General features: G+C 40.5%; 1 protein-coding gene across 2 annotated transcripts in view; it reads right to left on the reverse strand.

Moving 5' to 3' along the window:
• CENPF (centromere protein F) overlaps window positions 1-25,827 on the reverse strand; it is a 52,510-nt gene that overhangs the window by 8,719 nt on the left and 17,964 nt on the right. For both annotated transcript variants that reach the window (XM_019738114.3, XM_074322088.2), the window contains exons 8-16: window positions 25,681-25,806; window positions 24,592-24,720; window positions 23,170-23,292; window positions 17,738-17,873; window positions 12,479-15,882; window positions 8,349-11,204; window positions 6,959-7,111; window positions 4,241-4,417; window positions 3,389-3,550 (exon numbers count right to left, since the gene is read on the reverse strand). In XM_019738114.3, coding sequence (XP_019593673.3) covers window positions 3,389-3,550; window positions 4,241-4,417; window positions 6,959-7,111; window positions 8,349-11,204; window positions 12,479-15,882; window positions 17,738-17,873; window positions 23,170-23,292; window positions 24,592-24,720; window positions 25,681-25,806 — 7,266 coding nt within the window. The remainder of the gene's footprint in view (window positions 1-3,388; window positions 3,551-4,240; window positions 4,418-6,958; window positions 7,112-8,348; window positions 11,205-12,478; window positions 15,883-17,737; window positions 17,874-23,169; window positions 23,293-24,591; window positions 24,721-25,680; window positions 25,807-25,827) is intronic.

Here is a 25,827-nt window from a genome sequence, read left to right on the forward strand (position 1 = left end):
TTCAAAATAAAATATCAAAAGATGCATAAAACAATTCACCTTCTCCACTCAGTTTCCTAAGTTTCCCAGATAGATGATGGTGTCCTCACTCCCCCTTTTAGTATCAGCAAGCACAAAGCATGGTTCCTAAGATAATGTTCTATTAAGTTGCCCACTGCCTGTGTTTATGCAATGAGAATCACACATAGGGGGTGGGGTTAGGGGGCCGTAGACACAGTCTTTTTTATTTTTATTTTCAATTATGGTTGGCATTCAATATTATCAGTTTCAGGTGTACAACATGGTGGTTAGACATTGACATACCTTACTGAGTGATTCCCCTGATAATCTAGTACCCACCTGGCACCATACATACTTATGACAATATTATTGACTATATTCCTTATGCTACATCCTACATCCCCATGACTACTGTGTAACGGCAAATTTGTACTTCTTAATCCCTTCATCTTTTTCAGCCATACCCCCCCTTCCATCAGGCAACCATTAGTTTGTTCTCTGTATCTATGAGTTTGTTTTGTTGGTTATTTTGGTTTTTAGATCTACATACAAGGGAAATCATATAGTATTTATTTGTCTTTCTCTCTCTTACTTATTTCACTTAGCATAATACCCTGTAGGTGCATCCATGTTATCACAAATGGTAAGATTTCATTCTTTTTCATGTCCAAGTAATGTTCCATTGAATACATGTACCACCTTCTCTTTGTCCAGTTGTCTATTGATGGACATTTAGGTTGCTTCAATATTTTGGCTATTGTAAATAATGCTGCAATGAACATAGGGATGCATATATCTTTTCGAATTAGTGTTTTTTATTTCTTTGGATACATACCCAGAAGTGGAATTGCTGGTCATAAGGTAGTTCTATTTTTAATTTTTTGGAAACCTCCATACTGTTTTCCATAGTGGCTGCACCAATCTGCAATCCCACCAACAGTACACGAGGCTTCCCTTTACACCACATCCTCGCCAACACTTGTTTGTTGATTTATTGATAATAGCCATTCTGACAGGTGCGAGGTGATATCTCATTGTGGTTTTTATTTGCATTTCCCTGATGATTAGTGACACTGAGCATCTTTTCATGTGTTTGCTGGCCATCTGTATGTCCTCTTTGGAAAAATGTCTATTCAGGTCCTCTGTTCATTTTTTAATTGGATTGCTTGGGGGTGGGGGTTGTTGTTAAATATGAGTTCTTTATAAATTTTGGATATTAACCACTTATCATATGTATCATTGGTGAATATCTTCTCCTATTCGGTAGGTTGTCTTTTCGCTTTGTTGATAGTTTCCTTTGCTGTGCAAAACTCTTTAGTTTAATGTAGTCCCATTTGTTTATTTTTTCTTTGGTTTCTCTTGCCCAAGGAGATATACCCACCAAAAAATATTACTAAGAGCACTGTCAGAGTATGCTGCCTATGCTTTCTTCTAGGAGTTTTATGATTTCTGATCTTATATTTAAGTCTTTAATCTATTTTGAGTTTATTTTTGTATATGGGGTAAGAAAGTGGTCTAGCTTCATTTTTTTTATATGTATCTGTCCAGTTTTTCCAACACAATTTATTGAAGAGACTGTCTTTACCCCACTGTATATGTCCATGGTCATATTCTTGGTGGGTCAAAATTTCTCAATGACAGAACTATGTTCCCATTTATAATCTTGTGCTGTGGCAAAATTTCAGTGTCTAAGACTGGATTCATTTTAGTCGCACCAAGTGAAGGCTAAACAGTATTATGGCTCACAATACAAATTTAAATTTCATAAGTAGCTCAAACAGAAAGTAAATAGAATGTTGGGAGAACTGTGGCATTATACACTTCTTAGTAGTAGAAGTCCACAGTTCCTTAACCAAAAAAACAACTAAACAAAAAAAAAAAAACCTTGAAAATAATTTAGAGGGAAACCTTGACCTGAACAGACATGCAGGTATTTACAGTCTTTATCCCACCTTGTGAGAATATTCATACATTTTGCTACAGAAATATGAATTTGTATGAAGTATTATCCCAGATCCTACTGGGATATTATATAATACGTGGCATATGCATTATATTGTGTAATATCTAAAAATTGCAGAATTCTAAAACAACCTAGTTCTAAGAGTTTCTGGAAAGAAATCATGAACAGGTAAAGGCAAACCAAACTATTTCAAAAAACAAAACAAAACATGAGCATCATATTCATGTTGCTAGTGATTTCATTTTTTGTATATTTCATCTTAAAATATTTTATTAGCAATGTTGCAGTAAATCTGCACTTTTGAAATTTTCTATTTCGGATTTCAACCATAATTGGATTAGAGATTTATTTAATTCAATTTCAACAATGCTTATCAAGTGGCAGCTCATAAAATTACAAGTGATCAGGATACTCAACTAACAATGCACCATTTTGTACCCAGTGTGTGTACACACACATACACACACACACACACACACTCACACACTCACACACACAGATTCCCCACAGTAAAACTGTCAAAGATTAACAAGATAGAAAGTGAGTATATAAAAAAATATTTTTATACCTGGAGCTACTTCTTTCTAACATCTCTCATTTTGTAGCAGCAAAAGATTACTGATCATTAATGTTACTTTGAATTTTATTAGTTTTGTATTTTATTGGTATATTTTCTTCACCTTGATAATTGTGTAAGAGCTAAAAACATAAGAAGTTTATGCCTAGTTTTCAGTTTGAATATATTCAACATACAATTAAAATCACAATTTTAAACATTTAAATCACCCTGTAAGTAAAAACCTTTACTGGAAGGTATTTATTTTCCAGGTTCATTATTATACATTCTGGATGACATCCATTTTATGAAAAATAGCTGTAAGAATCAAAACAGTCTCCCTTTCCATGTAGAATTACTGCAGTACCATCTACAGTCTAACAATCCCGAGATTAGGGTTTGCCTTCTTTTTTCCTTAAAGAAAGAGGAGAATGTACACATATGTGTGCCTGACCAAGTGCTTTTTCACACCTTGATCTCCTAAGAAGCCATAGGAAAGTGGGTTTCGTGATAGCAGTGAACTTGGAGACCAATCAAGCAAGACTTTGGAATTGCCCACCAAACTATTACTGACAGCTGAGGCGTCTACCCTGGTCTGTTCTTGGCTTCATCTTCATGTCCATCTCGAGAAGGCTGTAACATCCTTTAATTTGAGGATTCACTAAGTAGTGGATAAAGTTTATTCAAGATTGCAGGCCATCCGCTGATTTTTAAAAACAACTCAGTAGAGAACTGATGACTATTATTTACGACTACAAAAAACCTCTTTCATGAAAATTAAAATGAAAGCTCGGAATTCAGTATCACTAAAACCACTATTATTCTGGAGATACCATTCTAAGTCATGAAGTAATGAGAAGTAAACACACCTTGGTTTTCTTCAATCCTTCTAAAACCTCAGTGGTTGCTTTCAAAGAATTATTGAGTTCTTCTTTACTGGACTTCAAGAGGTCTATCTCCACCTTCTGCGAGCGGAGGCATTCTTCTTTAGAAGTCAGTTTCTCTCGATATATCTGGATTTCCGTTTCATGCTAGGGCAGAAAAATGGTACTTTAGCCAGGAGGCTCGGCTACAAACATTGTAAGGAAAACAAACAAAAAATAAAACTGCTGTTCCAAGGACCATTTCAAATGGTCTTTGAGACTCTCCTACCGTGTTTCCCAGAAAATTAGACCTATCCAGACCATCAACGCTAATGCATCTTTTGGAGCAAAAATTAATATAAGACCCGGTATTATAGTCTATTCTATTATATTACATATTATATCATATCATATCATATCATATCATATTACATTATACCGGGTCTTATATTAAAATAAGACCCGGTCTTATATTATAGTAAAATAAGACCGGGTCGTATATTATATTGTATTAAAATAAGACCAGGTCTTATAGTAAAATAAGACTGGGTCTTATATTAATTTTTGCTCCAAAAGACGCATTAGAACTCATGGTCCGGCTAGGTCTTATTTTGGGGGAAACATGATACTATTCTATTTAAAAATACTACCCAGGTGGGAACGTATTCTTAAAAATTAAGTCGTAAAATGAGACATGCAGGTAACCGGGGGGAAGATAGTGAAGTTAACACGATGGGACCCTTCCTGAGGTCACATAGCACAGTCATAATGCAGAACTTTGACCTTCTTGCAAAAAATGCCACATTATCATCAACACACACTCTCCAGCCAGTCCCATAACCAAACCCGACGTTTTACCTGTTTGTTTGTATCTAGCAGCAAAGCCTGGTGTTTCTTTTCAGCTTCCTGAAGCTGTCGCTGATATTCAGCTATTTCTTCTCTCATCTTCTCTTGCTTTTCCATCTGGTTTTTGTGTACACAATCCAAGCTCTTTTTCAGTTCACTATTTTCTAGCATGAACTCCTTCAATTGACCCTAATGAGGAAAACAATAAAATCACAGAAAAATAATTCAGAACCTGGATCTGTATCTTAGGAAATATTGAGTACTGAGATGGGGGGAAAAATAGTTTACGGGCAAGACAAAAACCTATACAGAACAGTGCTATAATCCTCAGCAATGTATTCACATTAAATTGAGGCCCCATCTCTGGTGACAATTTCCTCTGCTCCAGCCTAGCCACCCCCAAAGTCACATCCACTGGGAGCACAGAATCTCTGAAACCTCAACTTCTGGCACCGTACCCTCCTAGGCTACTAGGTTTGCTTAAGTACTCCCACTGCAATAATTCCTTGACCTCATCAACAACCCTGCCACCAGGACCTTCACGCTCAAGCCCTTCCAGACTTTGTTTTCTTCCTAGACCAACTTAGTTTCCACATCCTAAGAATTTCCTTCCAAACTCCCTCAACCCTTCACTGTGCAGGACTGGCAGAACCCAGCCCTGGAGGCATCTGCCTTCTCCATGCTCAATCCCTAATAAGTGTTTCTATATGTGTCTGAACACGTGCTCTGTCCACTTCCTCATCTGACATTCGTTCAGCCACTCCAACCTGATTTCGTCCCAACTCCTCCTGAAATAGCTTTTCATGGCGCCATCACCTCCACATTGCAAATCTGAGGAGCACTCTTCAGTCCTCATCTCCTCTGACCTCTGAGTAGATCTGAGGCTGCTGACCACTCCTTCCGTCCTCAGGCAGCCTTCGCTCTTGGCGTCTAGGACACCGCACTGGTATGGCTCCTCATATCTCCACATTTTCCTTTCTGGCTCTTCCCCTCCATCTCACCCTGCAGGCTGGAGGTCCTCTGGGCTCGGCCCTCAGCCACCTTCTCTTCTCCGTCTGTATCTTCGATCACTCCTGTAATTTTTAAATACTACCTATGTTCTGAACTAGCCAAGCGAACGTATCCACCCCAAATCTTTCCTTTAAACTCCAGCCTCAAGTATTTGGCGTCACTTCAGATTTTATTGTGTTTCCTTACTACGGCCTTCCTTCCTCTCCAATTTTTTCCCTACCATATTCCATCTGATTCCAGCCACATGACTTCTTGCCGATGTCTAAAACATACAAAGATCTTACCGATCTCAAAGACTTGACCACACCGCTCTCTAGACCCAGAAGGCTCCGTCCTCTGCCCGGTCCTGTGCAGGGCTGACTCCTCATCCTGCAGGTGAATCTCTGACCACCTATCCAAATTCGGTTGTTGCCTTTCCCCACACCCCACTCGCCAACTACTCCCCAGTGAAAAATCTTGTTTCCTTTCTAACAGTTAATAGTTTATTATTTCATATGTTTCCTGTTGAATGATTTCTCACGTGTCTAGGCTGTAAGCTCTGAGTACAAGAACCACAGAATAGCTATGGTTCAACATTCTATCCTCTGCCCTCAGTAAGGCTTATTATTTGCAGAATGAATGAATGAATGAATGAATGAATGAATGAATGAACGAATGAAGCCATTGTAAACTAACACACTTGTATGTATAAACTTGAGGCTGAACGCCTCGCTTTTCTTTTAAGTAGCCCCTAAAAGTGAAATACAAATAACAATCTACTTGGGATCGTCCCAAGCTGCTCAGTACCAAGAGATTTCAGCAGACGCAATACTTGAATACCATCCGTAAGAATTCCTTCCACACAGCATTGCCAGAAAATTCCTTAAGGCAATTGCTGAGATTAAATGCCAAACCTTAAGTTTTCATTAGCTTAAATGCAGTCTTAACAAAAAGCACCAATTTCCCCCAATGTCTTCTACAGGCTACTACAAGTACCATTTCAACTTTTTGTGATTACTCAGCATCATAATCACAACTATACTTTGCTATCCTTTTCGGAGTATTACTTAGGGGTGAAACTGCACAAGGACAACACATAAATACAGGAATGTTTACCATTTGAATGGGTTTGGCAAACAGGTTTTGCTGTATCTGCCAGCCCTGCACACAAAGCAGGTGCTACCTGGACTCAGTGTTAAGAGATTCAGGAGAAAGGGAGGCGGCACAAATGAGCGGTGTGCTCTGGGGACAGCAGTGGGGAGCAGCAGCCCACATGCTATCAATCCGCCACATTAACACTGCCCTAAAAACAGCACCCCAAGACTGTTCTAACCTTGCATTTTCCTGAGGCTTCCTTTCTGCTATTTGGTTAGTGATTAGCAAGATCAGTGCATCCGTCTCTAGCAACATTCTGGCTTGTAATCTGTGGCAGGCTAGGAAAGCAGCCTACTAAAATCTATTTCTGATGGGAGTGGCTCTAATGCAAGGGCCCTCTTCCATGAGAAACTATCTGGGCTCTGTGACAGGTACGTTCCTGTGTTCAGAGACCTCTCATAACTCCTGGGCTCGTGACAGCGCTGGTTGGTCAAGGTTACTCCAAGCCTGATCATGACATAAGCGTGGGCTTAATTTTTTCAAAAGCTAAAAAAAGTTTGGTACATTACAGGTCTTATGAAAACAAACACGGAGAGTGTGCACACTGAATTACCAGTGTAATGAATCTGTCACAGATTAACTTACTTTGCTGCTCTTCGTTTCTTCCAACATCAAATTTAATTCTTCCGTTAGCCTATTTTTCTCCCTACTAAATTCTTCTTTCAACTCGGTCATTTTCTGTACCATCTCCTGCATTTCCCTCTGCAGCTCAGTTTCCTTCGAGGTCATTGCAGTTACCTGAAAAGTAATCTTCCATTAGGATCTGCTTTTGGTTGTGTTTCGATCAAATTAATCACTCTGATACAACATAGTCATGACATCACTTCAGCCTTCAATAATAATGGAACCTGGCTAATCCTCACTCTACTGTCCACTCAACTAATATTCTCAAAACCTACTGGTGAGCTTACCTTTTCGTCTCAGCAAAGAACAAAAGACGGCAATAAGGAATGACAAGGAAAGATAATATTACTAAGTCTTAAAATCCTTCATAAAGGTATTAATTTGAATTAAACTTAAAAGATCAGAGAATGGTATTTGAGGCATCGTCTTAGATTTTTATCATTTCTTGGATCTCTACTAATCCTCCAATGCCACAGTAATCGGTGAGAAACATCCCTCCAATCAGTTAAAGGTCTATTGTTTGCATGTGCTCCCTGAAGTTGAAACAGAATGGTCTCATTTTTCTAATCATCTCCACCATAACTGCCATCTCTTGCAAGCTATCCAAATGCTTAAAATTCTTGGAATGTAGTTATGAGAGATTGCATTTTCTCGACACTCCTTTTTCCTTTTAACACTTGCCCAGTAAAATTTTAATTTGAAGGAATCACTTTCCTCGATCAGTAAGTAAGCATATAGGACAAAAACATAATTTTTCATTAATAATTGAGCCTCTTGATGGCAGATCTTCCCTTTAATCATCAGCTGACAAAACAGGAGACGGCACAAAGAAAACACACCAAAGAGGGAGCTGAAAGCACAAAATCCCCAGGACATACCCTTTGGAGCCATGAGGGTTCTATGTTTAATAGTTCTTTCACCTAAAGGCAAAAAAAGGTAGGGCAGGGGCAAAGGGGATCCCGTCTGACTCTTACTAGTACCTGTTAAACTCTCTATAGAAGTGGTTCTCACCTGGGTACCAGGAGGCTACTATCCTGCTGTAATGCAAGAAAGGCAAGTATAAGTAGAACTATAGATAATGCATAACCCAGAGTTTCTCCTTCGTCCAGGTGCCACAATGAAAAGCGGGGCCAACCCACACGAGTGCCCCGTGTAAATGTGTGCCAAAGCAAAGAAAGCATCACAACTGCTGGAGCCAACCCAATGTCCCCAAAGTTTCAAGACCCCATAAACTTCAAGCCTTTACAAAGAATGGTCCAGGACTGCAAACATCACCCAGAAGGAAATACAATTCACACGGTGGTTTCCCTCCCTCCTGACAACATATACAGATGTAGATGAAGCTACTTACTTTTTCAACAAAGGATATTTTTTCCATTTTTGTCAATTCAAGCTCTTTCTCCAGATCTTTGTAAGAACTCTGCAGTGATTCCAAGGTGTCCTGCAAAGTGTCCCTTGTGGACTGTAACACTTGGATCTTCTGCTCCAATTCCAATGTCAGATTCTCCAGTTCTGTTTTTTGCTTCTTCCAAACTTGCTGCTCTCCTTCCACCTGGGACAGTTTAGAGACAAGCTGCTCTCGGTCTTGAATTTGAGTTTTTAATACACTGATTTCTTCATCCTTCTTCTCTAGTTTCCGTTTGCCATCTTCCACTTCTTGAATGAATCTATCCACAGAAGACTGCAAAATAACGTAATTACTTTTGGCCTCCTCAAGGCCTTGCAGCAACTGAGCCTTCTCAAGTTCAAGATGATCTACTTGACCACTCAGATTCTGTTCTTTGACCTTCCAGGTCTCTTGGTCATCACACAAGGCTGCCACCTTCTCATTTAGCTCTTCTAATTGTGTCTGAAGGCTCTCCACTGCAATCTTAGATTCTTCTGTCATCTGTACTTTTTCTTGCTCTTTTTCTTGCAAGAGATTTTCAATTGAGGAATTTAATATTTCTAATTCGGATACTCGTCTTTGCTCTTTTTGTAATTCTTTCGTCAGATGTTCTTTTTCTGACCTCATACTGACAAGATCCAATTCCAGATCTCTCAGACTCGGGGATAGCTCCTCTACTTTAGCCTTTAGGGTCTCCACCTCTGCTTTGGCATTCTCAGACTCCAGAATCACGTGCTCATGGTTTTTTCTTGATATCTCTAGTTCTCTTTCAAGGTTCTCAACTCTGTCCTTAAGCAAATCTGCATGATGCTCACTTTCCTTCAGTTTCTCTAAGACATGGAGCTGCTTTTTTTCATCAGTTTCTAGGTGGACTTTCAGCTTTTCAATGCTGTTTCTCAGCTGATGCACTTCCTGCTCTGGGGAACCCAGGCTCTGTGGTTCTTCGACCTTGCCGGTCTCTTGGTCATCACACAAGGCTATCACTTCCTCGTTTAGCTCTTTCAATTCTGTTTGGAGCATCTCCACTGCAGCTTTAGATTCTTGTGTCATCTGTATTTTTTCTTGTTCCTTTTCTTCTAACAGATTTTTAAATGAAGAGAGTAACGTGTCTAACTCAGACAGTTGACCTTGTTTTTCTTGTAGCTGTTTTGTCAGATTTTCTTTTTCAGACCTTACCTCGACAAGGTCTAATTCTAAAGCTTTCAGGTGTTCGGTCATCAATTCCATTTGTGTTTTTAGGGTCTCTACCTCTGCTTTGGCATTCTCAGCATCAAGAATCATCGTCTCTTGGTTTTCTTCTGACATCTGCAGCTCCCTTTCAAGATTCTCAACTTTATCCTGAAGCGAGTCAATCTTACGCTCACGTTCCTTCAGTTTCTCTGAGACATGAAGATGTTTCTTTTCATCGGCCTCGATGCGGACCCTCAGCTTCTCGATACCACTTTTCAGATGATGCACCTCCTCCTGAGTTGAGCTCAGCCTCACTGCAACCTCGCCTTTTTCCATCAGGGCTGTTTCCAAGGCCGTAGCGACATTCAGCTTCTCCTGTTCCAGTTCACAGAATTTGGTCTGCAGGCTTTCGGATTCTCTGACAAGTGACTCTTTCTCTGTCTTCAATGGTCCAATTTGGTTTTCCAGCTCGCTTTTTGCCAATGACAGTGCCTGTGACTCCTTTTCTAAACTCTGCAGCTGCCCCTGGAGATGAGCTTTCTCTTCCAACAGCTTGTTTGTTCCACAGCACAGAGTCTGAAGGAGCTGTGTTTTCTCCTCCATCTCAGCTTTCAGCACGTTGATGTGATGTTGACACTTTTCTAGATTGGATTCGAGATCTCGTATTTGCTCCTTCATCTTTTCAGACATCAGATCCAGTTCTTTATTTTCTTTTGACAAAGTATCTAATTCTCCACGAAGGTGATCTCTCTCACTTGTGACCATGGAGAGTTCTTCCTCAAGACAGGTTATAACTTGCTGCTTCTTTTCATTGTCTTTTTCTAAACATAGCTTCTCTGTGTGAACTACCTCTAAATCAGCTTCCACAGAGTGGGCATGACGCTCGACGTTGCCTTTCTCAGACTTGACCCTCTTCAGCTCATTTTCCACATCGAGAAATCTCTCTCTCCAATTATCCATCACTTTGACTACACTATCTTCAATAACTTCATGGGACAATTCGTTTGTGCCCATTTCTGAACTAGAGTCGAGCCCTTCCGAACTTCCTACTCTCTGGCAGAACCCCTTACTATCACAAGAAAAGGATTCCAATTTTTCAATTAAATCTGATTTTTCTTTCTTAAGCTCTTCAACAATTTTCTCCAGTTCCATGCATGTTTCGTTCTTGGTAGCTAGTTGCACTTCCTGTAAATTGAGTTTTGAGTCTAACTGTTTTATTTCACTTAGCAAAATTTCAACATTTTTGCCACGTTCCTCTAGAATATGAAGTAGTCTCTGATTCTCATTTGATGTCTCTTTTACGTGCAGTTGGAGATTCTGAATGGTTATCTGATTCTCCAGAAGATCTATAGGTACCAAAGCATTAGGACCAGGAAGTGACGATTCAGAAATGCATTCTGAAAAGTCCTGGGCTTTGTTTTCCACTGGGGTCTCAAAACTGGTTTCTGGGGACTGCTCCCTCGAACATTCTCCTGCAAGTTCACCTGCACCAGTCTTGGTTATTTTCTCCATCTCTAGACTGAGGTCCTGAATATCTTTTTCAAAAATACGATCAATGAGCTCCTTTAGGTTTCTCTTTTTAGTTTCTGAAGCACATTCTTCTGATTCTTTGATGTCACAGCCATCGTTTCCATGCTGAATATCCTGTAGCTATAATATATAACGAGAATGCATTTTATTTTTCAAGAAGAATCAAAATATAAGAAATAGGCTTAAATACTACTTTATCGAAATTGGCCTCTTGCATCTGCTAAACACATCATTTCAAATGACATATTTCCCACCAGTCTCTTCTCTCCATCCATATATTCAACACAAACAAACATTCAGTAAGGGTTCTCTATGAGCAAGGCACTGGGTAAGGTATTTATCGTGAAGCCAAACTCTTCAGTTATTTGACCATCTACCAGGGGATACATTTAAATGTCGTTTTTTTCTTGCTAGGAATAGTCGAGGTAGCCTAAATGTAAAATTTCTCCTTGTAACTATCAAATAAGAGACTAACAGATTCCACAGAAAATGTTCAGCTGCCACCTTCAGCATTTCTGAAATTCTTTAAGATGGAAAGGCAGGAATGTGTTGACCAGATTGCCAGCCCAAGGACTTAAGCACAGGGCCAGCACTTACTATCTGTATTCTTAGATAATTTGCATGTCTGGATGTCACTTGCCTCTCCTCTGTAAAATGGGGATCAGCTGCAGTGACTACAAATGCTGCCACTTCACCACCTGCCCTCTGACCTCACACAAGCAGACAGAGGGAATGAAGTGACACGCGTCTATGGTACAGAGTTAGTTTATCTGGTAGACTAGAAGGACTAAGTTATAAGTAACCAACCAATGTCATATTCAAGAACAAAAAGAAATGTCTTCAAACAACTCATACCAAATCACAGGTTTGAATAAGAGCAAATTGTTAAAAATGACTAAATATGTAATAAACTCCCATGTTTACTTTCATGACTATAACACTGTAACATTAAAAATAGTCTGAAATGGGCAAGAGACGTTAAAATTCCCATCACATTATCATTCATAAGCTCTAATTTAATATTTAAGTGTGCTTTATTAACTCACAAAAATTGAAAGCATACAACATACGTACCCTGAAGATGACGTTCTGACTCCATCATATAATTTTCTCCAAGTGACTTTTAAAAACATCTTTGGTAATTTCCCATATAATAGTGTTAAAATGAAATCACTGTAGAAATTTACCCCCCACACTCCAAAAAAACGGTTTACTCACGTCCTAAAGTTCTGGTTTGTTTTTTAAAAAAAACATTGGTATATTTTGTTTTTACGTCCTTGAACCCTAAAAGTATTTTAAGTTCGATTCAATGTTGATTTCAGTTCAATCAACATTTACATGAGTGGCTAGTAGGCATGTAATTAGAGAAAGAGCATGTAAATCCATGTACTTACATCTTCGACGTCGGTGCCAAGCAAAGACCGAGTGCTTAAGTCCAGACCTTGCAGCTGGAGTCGTGCGACTTCGAGCTCCAGTGACAGGTGTTCTCTCTGTTTCTTTTCTGCAGCCAGCTTGGACTCCATCTCCACAGTCACGCTTGTCAGCTTCTCTTGCCACTGTTCATTTTCTGCTAAGTGCTGCTTCTGAAGGCAGTCGAGCTCTTTCCTTTGAGAACTTAGTAACTGTCTGAGGTCTTCAATTTCCTTATTTTTCATCATCTCTTGACTTTCCATTTTCTCTTCCAGCTTCTTGAGGGACTGTAGGTACATCTGACAGAGGGCCTCAGGTTTTTCAGTGCTGTTCTCCGGGGCCGATGGGAACGCTTTCAAGGTCAGAGTCCCCTCCTCCAGACCGCTGCAAGATACCTCCTCTACGTTGGACTGGTGTGCGGAAACATTCCCTTCTAAATTATTCAAAAGGGATGTCTCTCCTATCTGTTCTAAGAGATCTTTGTAAAAAGACGATTCTCCCGAACTTGTAAGGCTAGGGCTGTCAGCCACATATGAGAATGACAGTGACAGTGAATGTCCTTCCCTGGGTTCCAGCATCGCTTCCTTTACCAAGTCACCTGGAGAGTTTCTCAGATTCATCGACAGGACTGAATTTTCGGCCTTTAACATGTCGACATAGGACTGGAGCTCTGACATCTTAGAGCTCATCTGACTGTGCTGATCGTATAAAATCTTGTGTTCGCTTTGTAAACATGAGAATTTCTCCTGTAATTCAGCAAAGTGCATTTGGACTTCTTTGTTTGACAACGTCAAGTGCTCATAGAAATGACTGTCGTCCACAGGATTTAAGGGCTCAGACTTCTTTTCCTTTTGTTGCTCACCCAGCTCACCTTCCGGCATTTCTTCCACTAACTCGGCTTGACAAAGACCATTTTCATCATTTAATATTTTAACTTCATTGACTAGTCTCTCTACATCTTCTGCCATTTTACTAGTTTCGGTGATACGTTCTGATCTTGAATCATTCAGCTCAGACACTAGTTCAATCTTCTCGACCTGCAGCATTTCACACATTTTCTCTAGCTCGTTCAGCTTGCTCATCGCCGTTTGCAGGGAGCATTGTAGCTGCGCATTGTCATTTTGACTTGTTGACAGCTCATGAAGCACTGAAATATATTTTTCTTCTGCATCTACTTCACAGTCTTTAAGGGCACTAATTTCTTGTGACTGGGTATGTCCCTGAACGTGTCTAGTTTCTAATTCTCTTCTAATTGTCTGTAACTCCTGCTGCAGGCACGCCTTCTCCTCCTCACTTTCCTGAAGCTTTAATTCCATTTTTCTTATTTTAGCTTCTAATTGTTTCAACTGTGCATTATAACCGTCTAGAGAAGTATCATTATCTTCAAGCGCCATCGGAAGTTGACCATGACATTTATTTATCTCATTCTCTCTTTCTTTCACAGCGTCACTGACCAGTTCCAATTCTACATTTTGATGCTCATGTTTTGTCTTCGTTAACTGCATCAGGTGCTCATTTTCTTGTAATAAGGCATTAACTTCCTTTAGCATCTTGCTGTGTTCTTCCTTTAAATTCACAATTTCTTGCTTTAAGCCATCAGCCTCACTCTTGCAATTGGTCTGAATATCTGTAATCTCAGATCTCAAATCTTGCTGCAGTGCCCCCAATTCTTGTGTTAGATTCTGGTTTCTTTCTTCAGCTAAAGCTAATTTTGTTACAAATTCTTGGCGTTCCTTTGCAAATGTTTCCTTTAGCTGTTCCAATTCATTTGTTCTATTTTCACAAACACTCGTGCATTCATTTAGCAAGCATTCTAATTTAGAGCTCTTTGCTTGCACTGTTTTATATTTTTCACTAAGATCTTCAAATGCCTTTCCTGTTTCTTCACATCTTTGTAGTAAAATACGTTTTTCTTGCTTGTACTGATTAGATAAATCTGAAATACTTTCCTCCTTTTCAACTATACACTCTGAAAAACTCTCAGTTTTTTGGATTAAGTCCATCTTTTCTTGATTTAAGGTTGCGTTAATTTCCTTGAGAGTCCCATTCTCTCGGGTCAGCTCTTCAATTTCCTTTTTATTTAGAGAAAGGATAGAACTCATTTCTTTTTTCTCTAAGCTCAGAGTTTCAGACAAAAGCTGTAGCTCCTTTAGAGATTCCTGAAGTAAATGGTTGCTCTTTTTAAATTCTTGAATCTCTGCTTGCTCAGTTTCTAATTTTTCATTCAAAAGTTGCAGCTCTCTTTCCTTGTTCTCCAGGGCAACCAAAGTTTCAGCAACGACATTCCGATGAACGGAAGTGTCTTCCTGTAACTTACTAAGGCGTTGGCTTGTTTCAGCCACAAAACTTTGATGCACCTGTTCTGCTTTGACAAGATTTTCTTCTATTTCTCCTCTGATTTGCACCAACTCTTCACACTGCTTTTGCAGATCTGAGTTCATCTGCTTTTGAGACGCTAATGAAAATTCAAGAGAAACGACTCTGTTTTGCAAGATGGCTGATTTTTTTGGACTTTGGTCCACTTCTCCATGGCACTTGCTCCTTTCTGAAGGCAGGCTTCCTTGCCCTACAATTGTATTTGCAAAGGAATTATTCATTGCGGACTGCTGCTCAAAAGCCAAAAGACTTCTGTGCAGAGCCTCATTTGTCACCAAAGAATCACTGGATTTTAGCAGATCCTTGAAGCTCTTATATTCAGCGTGCAAGACTTGGTAACGTTGGTCTTTGTCCGTTATTTCACTTGACAGTAATTGAAGCTTCTGTCCTAGATCTTCAACTTGTTCAGTAAGCTCAGAAATTCTTAAACCCGTATTTTCTATTTCCTTCTTATGTTTCTGATCTGAGAACTCAGCTTTCTGCTGTAGTTCTACATAAGCTTGTTTCTGTGTCTCTACCTCCACGGTCCTGCTGTCAATCACGTTGTGAAGGTTTCTCATCTCAACATTTAGGTTTTCCCTTTCCATCTCTAGTGTTCTTATTCGCTCGGTGTACTCGCTGCTTTTTATTTGTTCTGTCTTAAGACAAGTTTCCAGGTGACTGATCTTACTCTGCAAGCTTTCCTTTTCTGATTCCATCTGCTTTAAAAGTGGTTCGTTTTCACTTTTCCAATGAGCAAACAGAGTTTTCTCTTCTTTCAAATCTTCATATTCTTTCTTTTGTAACTCCAAAGCACTCAATAAAGCTTCAGACTCTCTCTGTGTTTTGCTTAACTTTTCGCTCAGTTGTTCAATGTGATGTTCCCTTTTCTTCAAAAGGTCTTGAGAACAATCTCGTTGCTTTTCCAGATCTGCTATGGCAAGCTTCAGTTTCTGTAAAGTCAAGGAATTCTCTTGCTGATTTATTTTTTCTTGAAGATCTCTTAACATGGTTTCCTGGAAGGTATTCTTAGCTATTAAAAGTAAAAAAACAAAACAGAACTAAAAAAACACTGTCAATGTTTTAAAGATTTATTCTATGAGAATTCTCAACTCAGGGAAAAAAAAATCCAAATAAACAGCTTCTCAAGCCCTGTAAAAACTGACATTATTGCCCAATATTCCTACAATTCCTGACAATTATCTAAGCTTATATAAAGACAATAAGGAATAGGGTCCTTTTAGGGATGGTAACATATTTGTTCATCTTCTTTCAACGCAGCTTAATAAAATGTTGTTGTATAAAATACCAAAGGAGTATTTTCCTAAACACTTGAAACTTTCTTTTCTTCTTTTTCTTTGTATGTGTTTATGTATATGTATATGTTGTGGGTTTTACAAACTGAAGGCAAAACGCTTCCACCAGCAAAAAGATTACAACTCACTTTATTGCGATAACTTACTCTACTGCGGTGGTCTGGAAGTGAACTCACAATATGCTGAGGTCTGCCTATATTTTTCATCTCTTTTGAAATACTTATTCAAAGAGAGAAAACTGTGACAAAAGCAGTACTGAAATGGAAATAATTCTGATTTCCCAGAAAAGGAATTCTGATTTCCCAGAACCATTTTAGCCAAAAACCCATAAGACTGAGCTTAAGGACAAAACAATAAGAGATCCTATATCAGGAACTCCTGAGGTTTATATATGAGTATAATTGAGGAACAATATCACCCTCATCCCAGCCCCTCACAGTAAGGGTGGTACCTACGAATGTGAGAATCATCTGGAAGCTTTTTCAAACTCTATTACCACCTTGTGTTCTGCCCAATAACTCACCTCTACCCACTGGTCCCATCTAGTTGAGAATAACCTCAATGGTTTCATTCACCAGTGATGGGAAGGCTTCCTCACATGTATTGAGGAAGAATAAAAGTCGAGAACCTACTAGTAGATGATGAAGGCAGCATGTATTCTAAATGCAAATATTACAGCAAGTAGAAAACCACTCCTATTTTTAACCCACTAAGCTTAGTCTACTTACTGAGTGATGGCTCTCAGTAGCCCACAAGGACAATCAATCACCTCTGCTTATGAGGACTTCCAACAATGGCATTGTGGACCAACACTGAAAAACGCCTGAATCCTTCCTTGTCCTGTGGTTTTCTTTCAATAAAGATTGACATCTCTACCTGCTGCTGTGGACAAACTGAAAGCTATCTGGGGGAGATTGGAATTTAAAAAAGAAAACAGTCACAGAGAAGTGTGACGCACAATCCACAGGTCAGGTTAAGAGCAAGCCTAGATGTGCAAATACCCCAGGTGAGAAACTAACTTTAAGTAAAAGACATATCGTGTACACAAATAAACGTGAAACAATGGATTCATTTGGTGTGTATAGCATAATTCTTTGGCTTTAACATAAAGAAATAAAATCATTCAGTCAAGTAAGTCATCAAAAAACAATGGTCATTATCATTAAGGGCTGGGACAACATGCATTTAATATAGGGGTTTTCCATTATAGGGGGATTGTAACGAGTGAGGAGCTGAGCTGTCGGGATGTAACTAACACACTGGAGACATACAGAATAGCGCTCTGGGGCGAGAGACAGCACTGACAATTTACTAAATTGTGGAAAATATTTACCCTTCTGGTTTCAAAGTGCTGAAAACCAGGCATCTGGGGACTCAATGTGTTCCAATAAAAAACAAATGTCCAACTCTCACTCTGGAAACTACAAAGGAGGGAAAACTTTCTCCACATCGACTGCGGACATCTTTCTGGGAGAATACATGGAAAACTTCAAACAAGTTTCTAATGCCATCCATCCTCCCTCCTGGGAACATGAGTTCGAGAAGTAGCTCTAAAACGCTAAGTTCACGTACCCCTCATTTCTTCTGCCAGATTCTGGCTCTGACTCAGACACTGCTTGGTCTTCTTCAGTTCCTCCTGCAGGTGGCAGACTTCTCTGGCACTTTGCTCTGTCTGAGTTTTCAGGCAGCTGTTTTCATTCTTCATTTCCTAAAGCACACATTTACTTGGTTATAATCAAAACAAAGGCTCTAGCAAATGATGGCTTCTGCCTTGGTAAGGGTCCCTAGAGGAACTGTTCTGTGTATGTTACAGCGGGGAGGAATCACGCTTTCCCTTTGAGTCCTTAAGGAAATTACACATTCTTACTTAAGCCAAATGATTTTATGAATAGAAGTTACAACAAAAGCACAAAACCCAAATCTGATGATAATCTTTTCCCTTCAAGAAATATGTTTCTTTGAACTTTCTGGTTGTCCCTAAGCTTGTTAAAGAGTTAGCTCATAAGGAAAATCCGATTTACACAAGCTCCAAGTTCCTGAAGGATCTAATAGATCTTTGCAAAGATATGCTAAGGAACCAAAGAAATTCACGTGACAAATTTTTACTTTTCACCCTAAAACTATCTTAAGGTTCACTGTTATGGGGATATCTTTATGGGTAAACTTACCTTCAATAAATGGTTATCAAGAAAATCTACAATGGGCAAGATGCTGGAATGGGCATTATAAAAGATGTGGATATAAGTAAGACAGAGTCTTTGCCCTTGGGGCAGGGACCCCCTCTCCCCTCACCTGGTGGGGGCAGATGTGATACGTAGCAGGACGTACTAAGTACTAAAGAGAGGGTGAGTGCGCTGTGGGAAGGCTGGAGCACAGAAGGAAGAATTCATTCTAGATGGGGGAATCTGAGCTTTCGCAGGGAAAAACAGGTTCTTTGGGCACCTGATTAAATGAAGTATCCATGCATCGAAGTGCAAATCACGTAACAGAGACACATATGCAGTCCCATTGTATCATGTAGGGAGACACGTATGTTTTTCTGAATCTTAAAACCAATTAATATTTGCATGCCAAATAAACACCCCCGTGCTGATTAACCACACAATAAATATCATAAATCCTCTATTTCCTCAACCTGTTTTTCAACCTTCAATGATGTTTATAAGTACCTCAGCCTGTATTATATGCCACCTTCTGGACCACAAGGAATTGACACAAATCATTACAAACTGAGACAAAAAAGTACCTCACATCCTTGGGGGGGGGCGGTGCAGGGGGTGAATTCATAAGGCTGACTTTTTTAAAACCACCCTGAGAAGTCCGGGACATTTTTGAATCTTAAAGAAACAATTAAGAGCCATCCTCCAAAACCCTACTGCACCGTTATTAAACAGATGGCCCTGGCAGGGCTGTGCTGGAAGGCTGCCTTCAATTATCAGTCTGGTTACTACCAGCAGATGGGTACCGAGGTAGCAAAGCCAAATTCAAGAAGAGGGAGAATCTGGCGAGTGGAAAATACTTGAAAACTTGCTGGCAGCTGCTGTGTTCATGTATATATGTTCCTTTCATCATCTGAACAAGTAGTAGCTCTACTCCTGTCTCCTTTGTCCTAAGCCTGCCTCCCTGCCACAAGCTCAGTGAAGGGGCCGCTCCACCTGATCTCAGGGCTGAGAGGCCGACGTGCACACCAGTCAGTGTTCAGTTCTGCAGAGAAGGATCATGAAGATGCAACAACGTTACAGACCTAACACCACCATCAGGAAGCTTCGCACTGTAATCGCTTGTTTGCTCTTTAGTTCACGATAATCACCAGGTCACAGATGTGCAAGGAAAAATACCTCAAAGCACTTTCGTAAGAGGAATGGACGTTTTTAGTATGTCTTCCAAAAATATAACAGCAGCCAGACCTGATCACTGCTGTCAGCTGATGAGGTCACCGTAAGAGAGGAACTGGAATTTCACCTCCGGGGTTGACTTAGCATTCTTACTTTGCAACTTATAAAAGATTTTCTTACCCTAAAAAAAAAAAAATCTATCAAACCAAATGGCATCTACATCTGGAGGCATGACAAGAAAGCTGAGAAGACACCATGGGCAAAGCTGGGTGCACCCCTGAGAGGGAGGGGGGGCAACTTATGTTTATGTGTCTGTTGATCTCCATCCGCCTCTGTCCATAAATGGAGACGTTTAAATGAATAGTAAGTGAAATGGAAAGATTAACACGTCTTTCTCTACTCTGGCATTAGCTCCATAAATGTTTGTTTCTAACGAAGAAAAGCTCAGCCAATCCTTGGACCCAGCAGGCTTCTAATGCTACATCTATGACCAACCCAAGAATTTTAAAAGGCCAGAATTTAGAAAATGAACATCTGAAAACGAGGCTGTAGGCTGCCCCGCATCAGCACTTAGTTCGCTGCGAGGCTGCAGCCACTTAAGACTTGATTGGGTAGCTCATTATCAACAACGAGTTAAGCACGCAAGGATATATTCTCCTATGCATCTCTTACATCCGCACGTGATTTGCAAAATTGGGCACGAGTCTGGAAAAACACAACCAAAATCCCCATAGCCACAAGCCAGAATTGGAGCTTAGCAAGCTCTTCCACCCAGATCAACTTTGGTTTAGGAGCAGCAAGGGGGCATCATTTCCTGGGGCCAGACAAAACAACTTTCAGTTACTGTGTGGTATTTCGTGATCCCAGCCACGAACGAAGCTTAACATGTCCCCTGCTGAGGCAGTCTATATCGTGAACAAGGAAGGGATGGCTACAAAGGATCCATCTCCCACCTCATTATTCTTGCCTGCCAGACCACACTCCTCAGAGGACCCCATGCTCGGGAAGGTCCCCAGGCGAGTGTTCCCTCATCTTGGCTGTCAAATGATGGAATATTATGGCCTAACCCCAAAGCTACGGGGCTGGCACTGGAGGTTGGACAAGCACTTTATCTAAAACCTCCATTCACTTTGATACTAAACGTTAACTTTACCCTTGACTGGCCCATTAAATCACGTTTCCACAACTGATCATTTCTCATTGTGAGCCGCATGTTAGTTTCCTAAACACGATCAGGGAAAATTTCAGTACAACTGTCACATTATTTCGGCATCCAAAACCTATCAGCGTGCTAAGCTTGTTTGTACTTACTTATAATTAGATACAGAAAGATACCCAGAGTAATAGAATAGAACCGGCACAATTTTAAATGTGAAAAATCTCAAATGCACTGTCCCCTTCTCATCACTCTCTGTGCCTATGGGTGACAGCAGACAGGTCATAACAGATGTGAAAACCGAGGCAACGAGCAGGTGGGCTGTAATAATTTACTGAGCCCTTCTGTGCTGGGCCGTGGTCTAAGCACTTCACATACAATATTTGATTTAATCATTAATGGAGCTTTGGAAAGGAAAATGTATTATTAGTCCCCATATGCAGATGAGGAACGTCAGACTCAGAAAGGGCAAGTCACGGTCCCAAGGTCACACAGCAGGTAGGTGGGAGAAGAGCGACACAATTTCAGATCTCGCTCATTCTAAAGCCACCAACACTGTACCATTAAATTACACCACCACCCTAACTGGGTATATCACTTTTCTGATCCTAACCCCAATTCAAAATGCAAGAGCCAGCTATCGTCCTCAAAAGAAGAAACACGTACACACACATTAAGACAAATACTAAACAAACTCCCTGGCCCTGTGCTGGGCACGTCTACACTACTGCCCTCATTGGACACAGAAATCAATGAAATATAAGGGCAACAGGGTAGGCATTTAACACCGTACAGGTGAGACTGCTCCGTGGACAGCTCCACAGCTGACATGCCAGACCCTGTGGGGAGTGGACACGTCTTCAGAAACACCTGCAAGACAACGTCCAGCCCACTACTGTGCCTTGGCCAAGCAGACAGTTTTCAAAGTGTTTGAACCCTCTTAACCAGGCGATTGCTTTTACAAAATGCTTCCACCAGGCAGCGAGTGGAGTCGCGGGAGAGTTCCTGGCTGAAAGGGAAGCTCACAGAGGGAAGAGCTCGGTGCCAGTCTGCCTGTGGAAATGTCAGCAGAAGCATCTGTTGGTTGGTCCCCACTGGCCAAAAGGCAAACATTTGTTTTGCTGAAACAAAACACTTTCATTTGAAAACGTTCGCTGATGAAACCATCATCTGATGAGAAGTTCTCTTCCACTTGGGTTGCGGGAGCTGTGGCCTCCTATTTCCAGCAGCATTAGCCCTCTGGGGGGAGCTGTGTTAACAGTTACTTCTTTGCTACTGACAGATGTTCTGATTTTACAATCATGCAACATTCTTCAAAGCTGGGGGGATAAATACATTTAGACTTTCCCTACGTACATAACTGTTCTTTAGAGAGAATTCAACATCTTTACAGTCTACAAAAGTGACTGCAAAATAATCAAAGAATAAGTAGGAAATGGTCTTTCCTGTGACATTTGATGGAGCAGAAACATCTACCAGTCTGCTGTGCTTCTGCGTAAAATTACAGTGCTGATTTATGGCTCTTTTCAAATTATTTCAGTCTATTACTACGCATCCCTACATGGTTCTTAATTAGTCCCTCTAAAAATAAACTCCAGGACACAACAAAACTCCAGAGAGAAGCCAAATTAAAGGAAATATGGATAAAATCCTAGCAAGAAGCAACATGAGGTTTACCCTTGTATCCACCCCACTGGGGGCACCTTGTCCACGCTTTTGCATCAAAAACATAAATCTACAAAGACACCGTCAACCATCCTTGTAGACACTCAACGCTAAGGCTAGTGTTGAAGCCAGAGTGACGTGATTTACAATTACTTGATGTTTTTATAACAAGTGGAAATCTAGAAACCCTTCATCTGTCATGACTTTTGTTTATTTAAATCTATGACTTTCCACAAGGATTTTAGTATTTGATGACTCAAAAACCAACCTTCGGGAAAGGGATTTACATTATATACCTCGTCACCAATTTTGTTTCTAGAAAATCCCTTGTTTCCTTCCCTTCTTGCACAGTACTAATTATATTGGAATAGAAAGTTAAAAAAAAAAAAGCACTGTGTCCTATGTCATAGGTTACATACAAAATATTCTGTAATACTTCTGGCAAATAAAAAACTACCGTGTTTCCCTGAAAATAAGACCTAGCCAGACAATCAGGTCTAATGCATCTTTTGGAGCAAAAATTAATATAAGACCCGGTCTTCTTTTACTATGATATAAGATTGGATATAATATAATATAATACAATGTAATATAATATGAGACTGGGTCTTATTTTACTATAATTTAAGACTGGGTCTTATTTCACTGTAATTTAAGACCAGGTCTTATGTTAATTTTTGCTCCAAAAGACGCATTAGAGCTGAATGTCCAGCTAGGTCTTATTTTCGGGGAAACAGGGTGTATATGGTCGTGATAAGCTGCTGAAAAACGGTGTAGGAATTCTCTCTGACCCTCCAACTTCATCCTGAGCAGAAGTTGATAATTTCTCAGCTCTGCTCCTCACGTACCTCACTGCTTCTCCTCAGCTCACTTTCCTTGGTCTGACTCGCCTGTAATGCGCGTTCGGTTCTGCAGAACGCTTGCTTCAACTCTTCCAAATTTTTTTCTAGCTGGTGCTTTACTGATGTGACCTACAAAGAGAAAACAAGGCCAAGTTTCAGTTTTCTGTGCTTTGCTTTTTAAATAATCAGGTACTCTTCTGTAATAAAAAAAATAATCATGGAGTAAAAGAGTCAAAGCCATCGACTTTGGTTGTGACCCTCTCACTGAGAGATGGAGAGAGTTTCAGGCAGAGGAGTGAGGAGATCTGACTTAGACATTAAAAGACTCACACCGGCCGCTGGTTGAAAACAGACTGAGGAAGAAGACGTGCAGAACAGGGAGGCGGGTGAGGAGGCTAAAATAGTAACCCCAGTGGGAGATGAGGTCATCTTAGGTCAGATACAGCAGCAGGGATGGTGAAAGCAGGCATTCAATGTAAAATACAGATAGACGTAAAAGTCAGGTGTGTCCTTAGGGAGGCATGTGGCACAAGAAGCATTTCTGGGATGGCTGACATTCTCCCCGACATAGATTATGCTTGTAAGTGAGCATACCTGATAATAATTTATCGTTAAACATTTATTCTATAGAGATGTGTTTTAACACAAACAGGTTTAAATATACTATATGTATAAGGCACACACACAAACACACACGTGCACCAATATACATATGCACACATACACAGATACACACACAGGCGCATGTGTGTGAAATAAAGATAGAGTTGGTGGAGTTTTAATGGATAACCTTGAGGTGTGAGAGAACAAGAAGAGATGACGAGGACACAGAGGTTTTGGCCTGAGACATGGGAAGAACAGAACTGTTATTTACTGGGATGAGAAAGACTGAAGGAGGAGCAAGTTTGAAAGAAGCCAGAGCTCCGTTGTTAACACATTATGTGTGAGAGGCCTGTCACACATGTGAGGGCAAGTATCAGGTACACACCCATGAGTCTCAAGTTCAGAACGGACGTCCAGGCTGCAGATGTAAACGCAGAGGTCATCAGTATATGGACAGTGTGTGAAGCCATGAAACAGAATGAGATCATTTTTGAAGAGATGTTAACTAAGTAAACAGATGATAATTTCCAGTGCTTTGACAATTGGGGGCATAAATTACTTGGGATCCCATTCGCTGACATGACCAAGAACCACCTGAAAATCAGAGACCTCCAGTCATTCAGCTCTGGGACCTCATTCACTCTGCTCTTTCTCTAAATCAGAGAACCCAGACCCAGGCAAGTTCAGCTTGCTCTCTTCTTTGATAAGTAAGGGAAGGGAGGATAGAGCATGTTTTCCTTAAAAGTATCCCATGTCATCTGTGGTGGGGAAATAACATGTCTAAGGAAAGAAGGGGTTACTAAGGGAGAGAAGTTAGCACCCTACTTTATCCAGGTCCGCCTGGAGGATATTGTGCGTGTTCTTGGCTTGCTGTAACTCCTGCGTGAGTTTGGCTTTCATCTGAGTGCACTCTTGGTCCAGTGTTTGGAAGGAGCGCTGCTGACGAGACACCTCCTAAAAAAGCAAGACACACACATCAGACTGTCGGTGGTGAACAGGCCGATTCCAGCGTGAGCTGCAATGATCCTAAAGGAAATGCTATAGCGACAGTGCAGGAAACAACACGGAGCCAAGTGGACCATGCTCTTAACGAATCCGCCTTAGCAGTGGTCCCGGTAACCAAACCCACGTCTCAGAGGGCTAGGGGAAGGAGTCCGCCCGTTGACCACACGGAGGTGGGCCTGTCTCCGCCTCACCCCCACTCTAACATCAATCATTTCTGTTTTGACTTCTCCAGGGACAAAAGAGAGTAGAGCTGAGCTGCCACTATCACACTTCGGCTGAGAAATCAAACACTCAAAAATGGGGCTTACCATTCCAAACACCATATACCACTTACATTGAGAACGATAGAAAGCACATGCCACCAATGAACTCTGATAACTGCATTAGGGAACCTGATTAACATTTGTAGTCGCTCTTACTGGAAGACTAGAGATCCTCAGCCCGTGTGACACACTTTCAGGCTAACTCACCAGACACTGGCAGCTATACCTACGGGAGGGCATCCTCAGCCCTAACTTGTCTGCCAACATCTTCACCATCACACCAACTACTGTTCTCATGGATTTGCCAACCCACGGGCTTAAAAAACAGCCAGAGAGTCAATACAGTTGCCTTCACAACAGAAAGAAAAAAAGAAATGTGATCCTCTCCTACTCAGTATCGAATCTCAAACAAATCAGAAAACATGGATAAAAAAGAACATTCTGACTACTAAATTCCTTCTCCGATCAAAAACGGAGAAGATGGAAAGTGTGATGGAAAAATACAGTGACCTCTTCTTAACAATGTGTTTCCCCTCTGGTAGAATATCCCAAATAATGATCAACAGCTCTTCTTTTAGAATGATGAAACTATGAAATGCCCCCAAGAGCCTTCCGGACAAACTCCCCATGAATCTATTCATCTTACCTCTTGAAACTCCTTTTCTTTTTCCTTGATTTTTTGTTCCAGAGAACATCTGGCACTTTCTGCATTTTGTCGCTGGCAACTCAAATCTTCAGTTAATTTTTTCAGTTTTTGTTCCAATGCAGTACACTAACAACAAATAAAAATGTG

This window comes from Rhinolophus sinicus, chromosome 11, assembly GCF_057876585.1.
Source record: "Rhinolophus sinicus isolate RSI-liver-muscle chromosome 11, RSI-T2T, whole genome shotgun sequence".
NCBI classification, from domain to species: domain Eukaryota; kingdom Metazoa; phylum Chordata; class Mammalia; order Chiroptera; family Rhinolophidae; genus Rhinolophus; species Rhinolophus sinicus.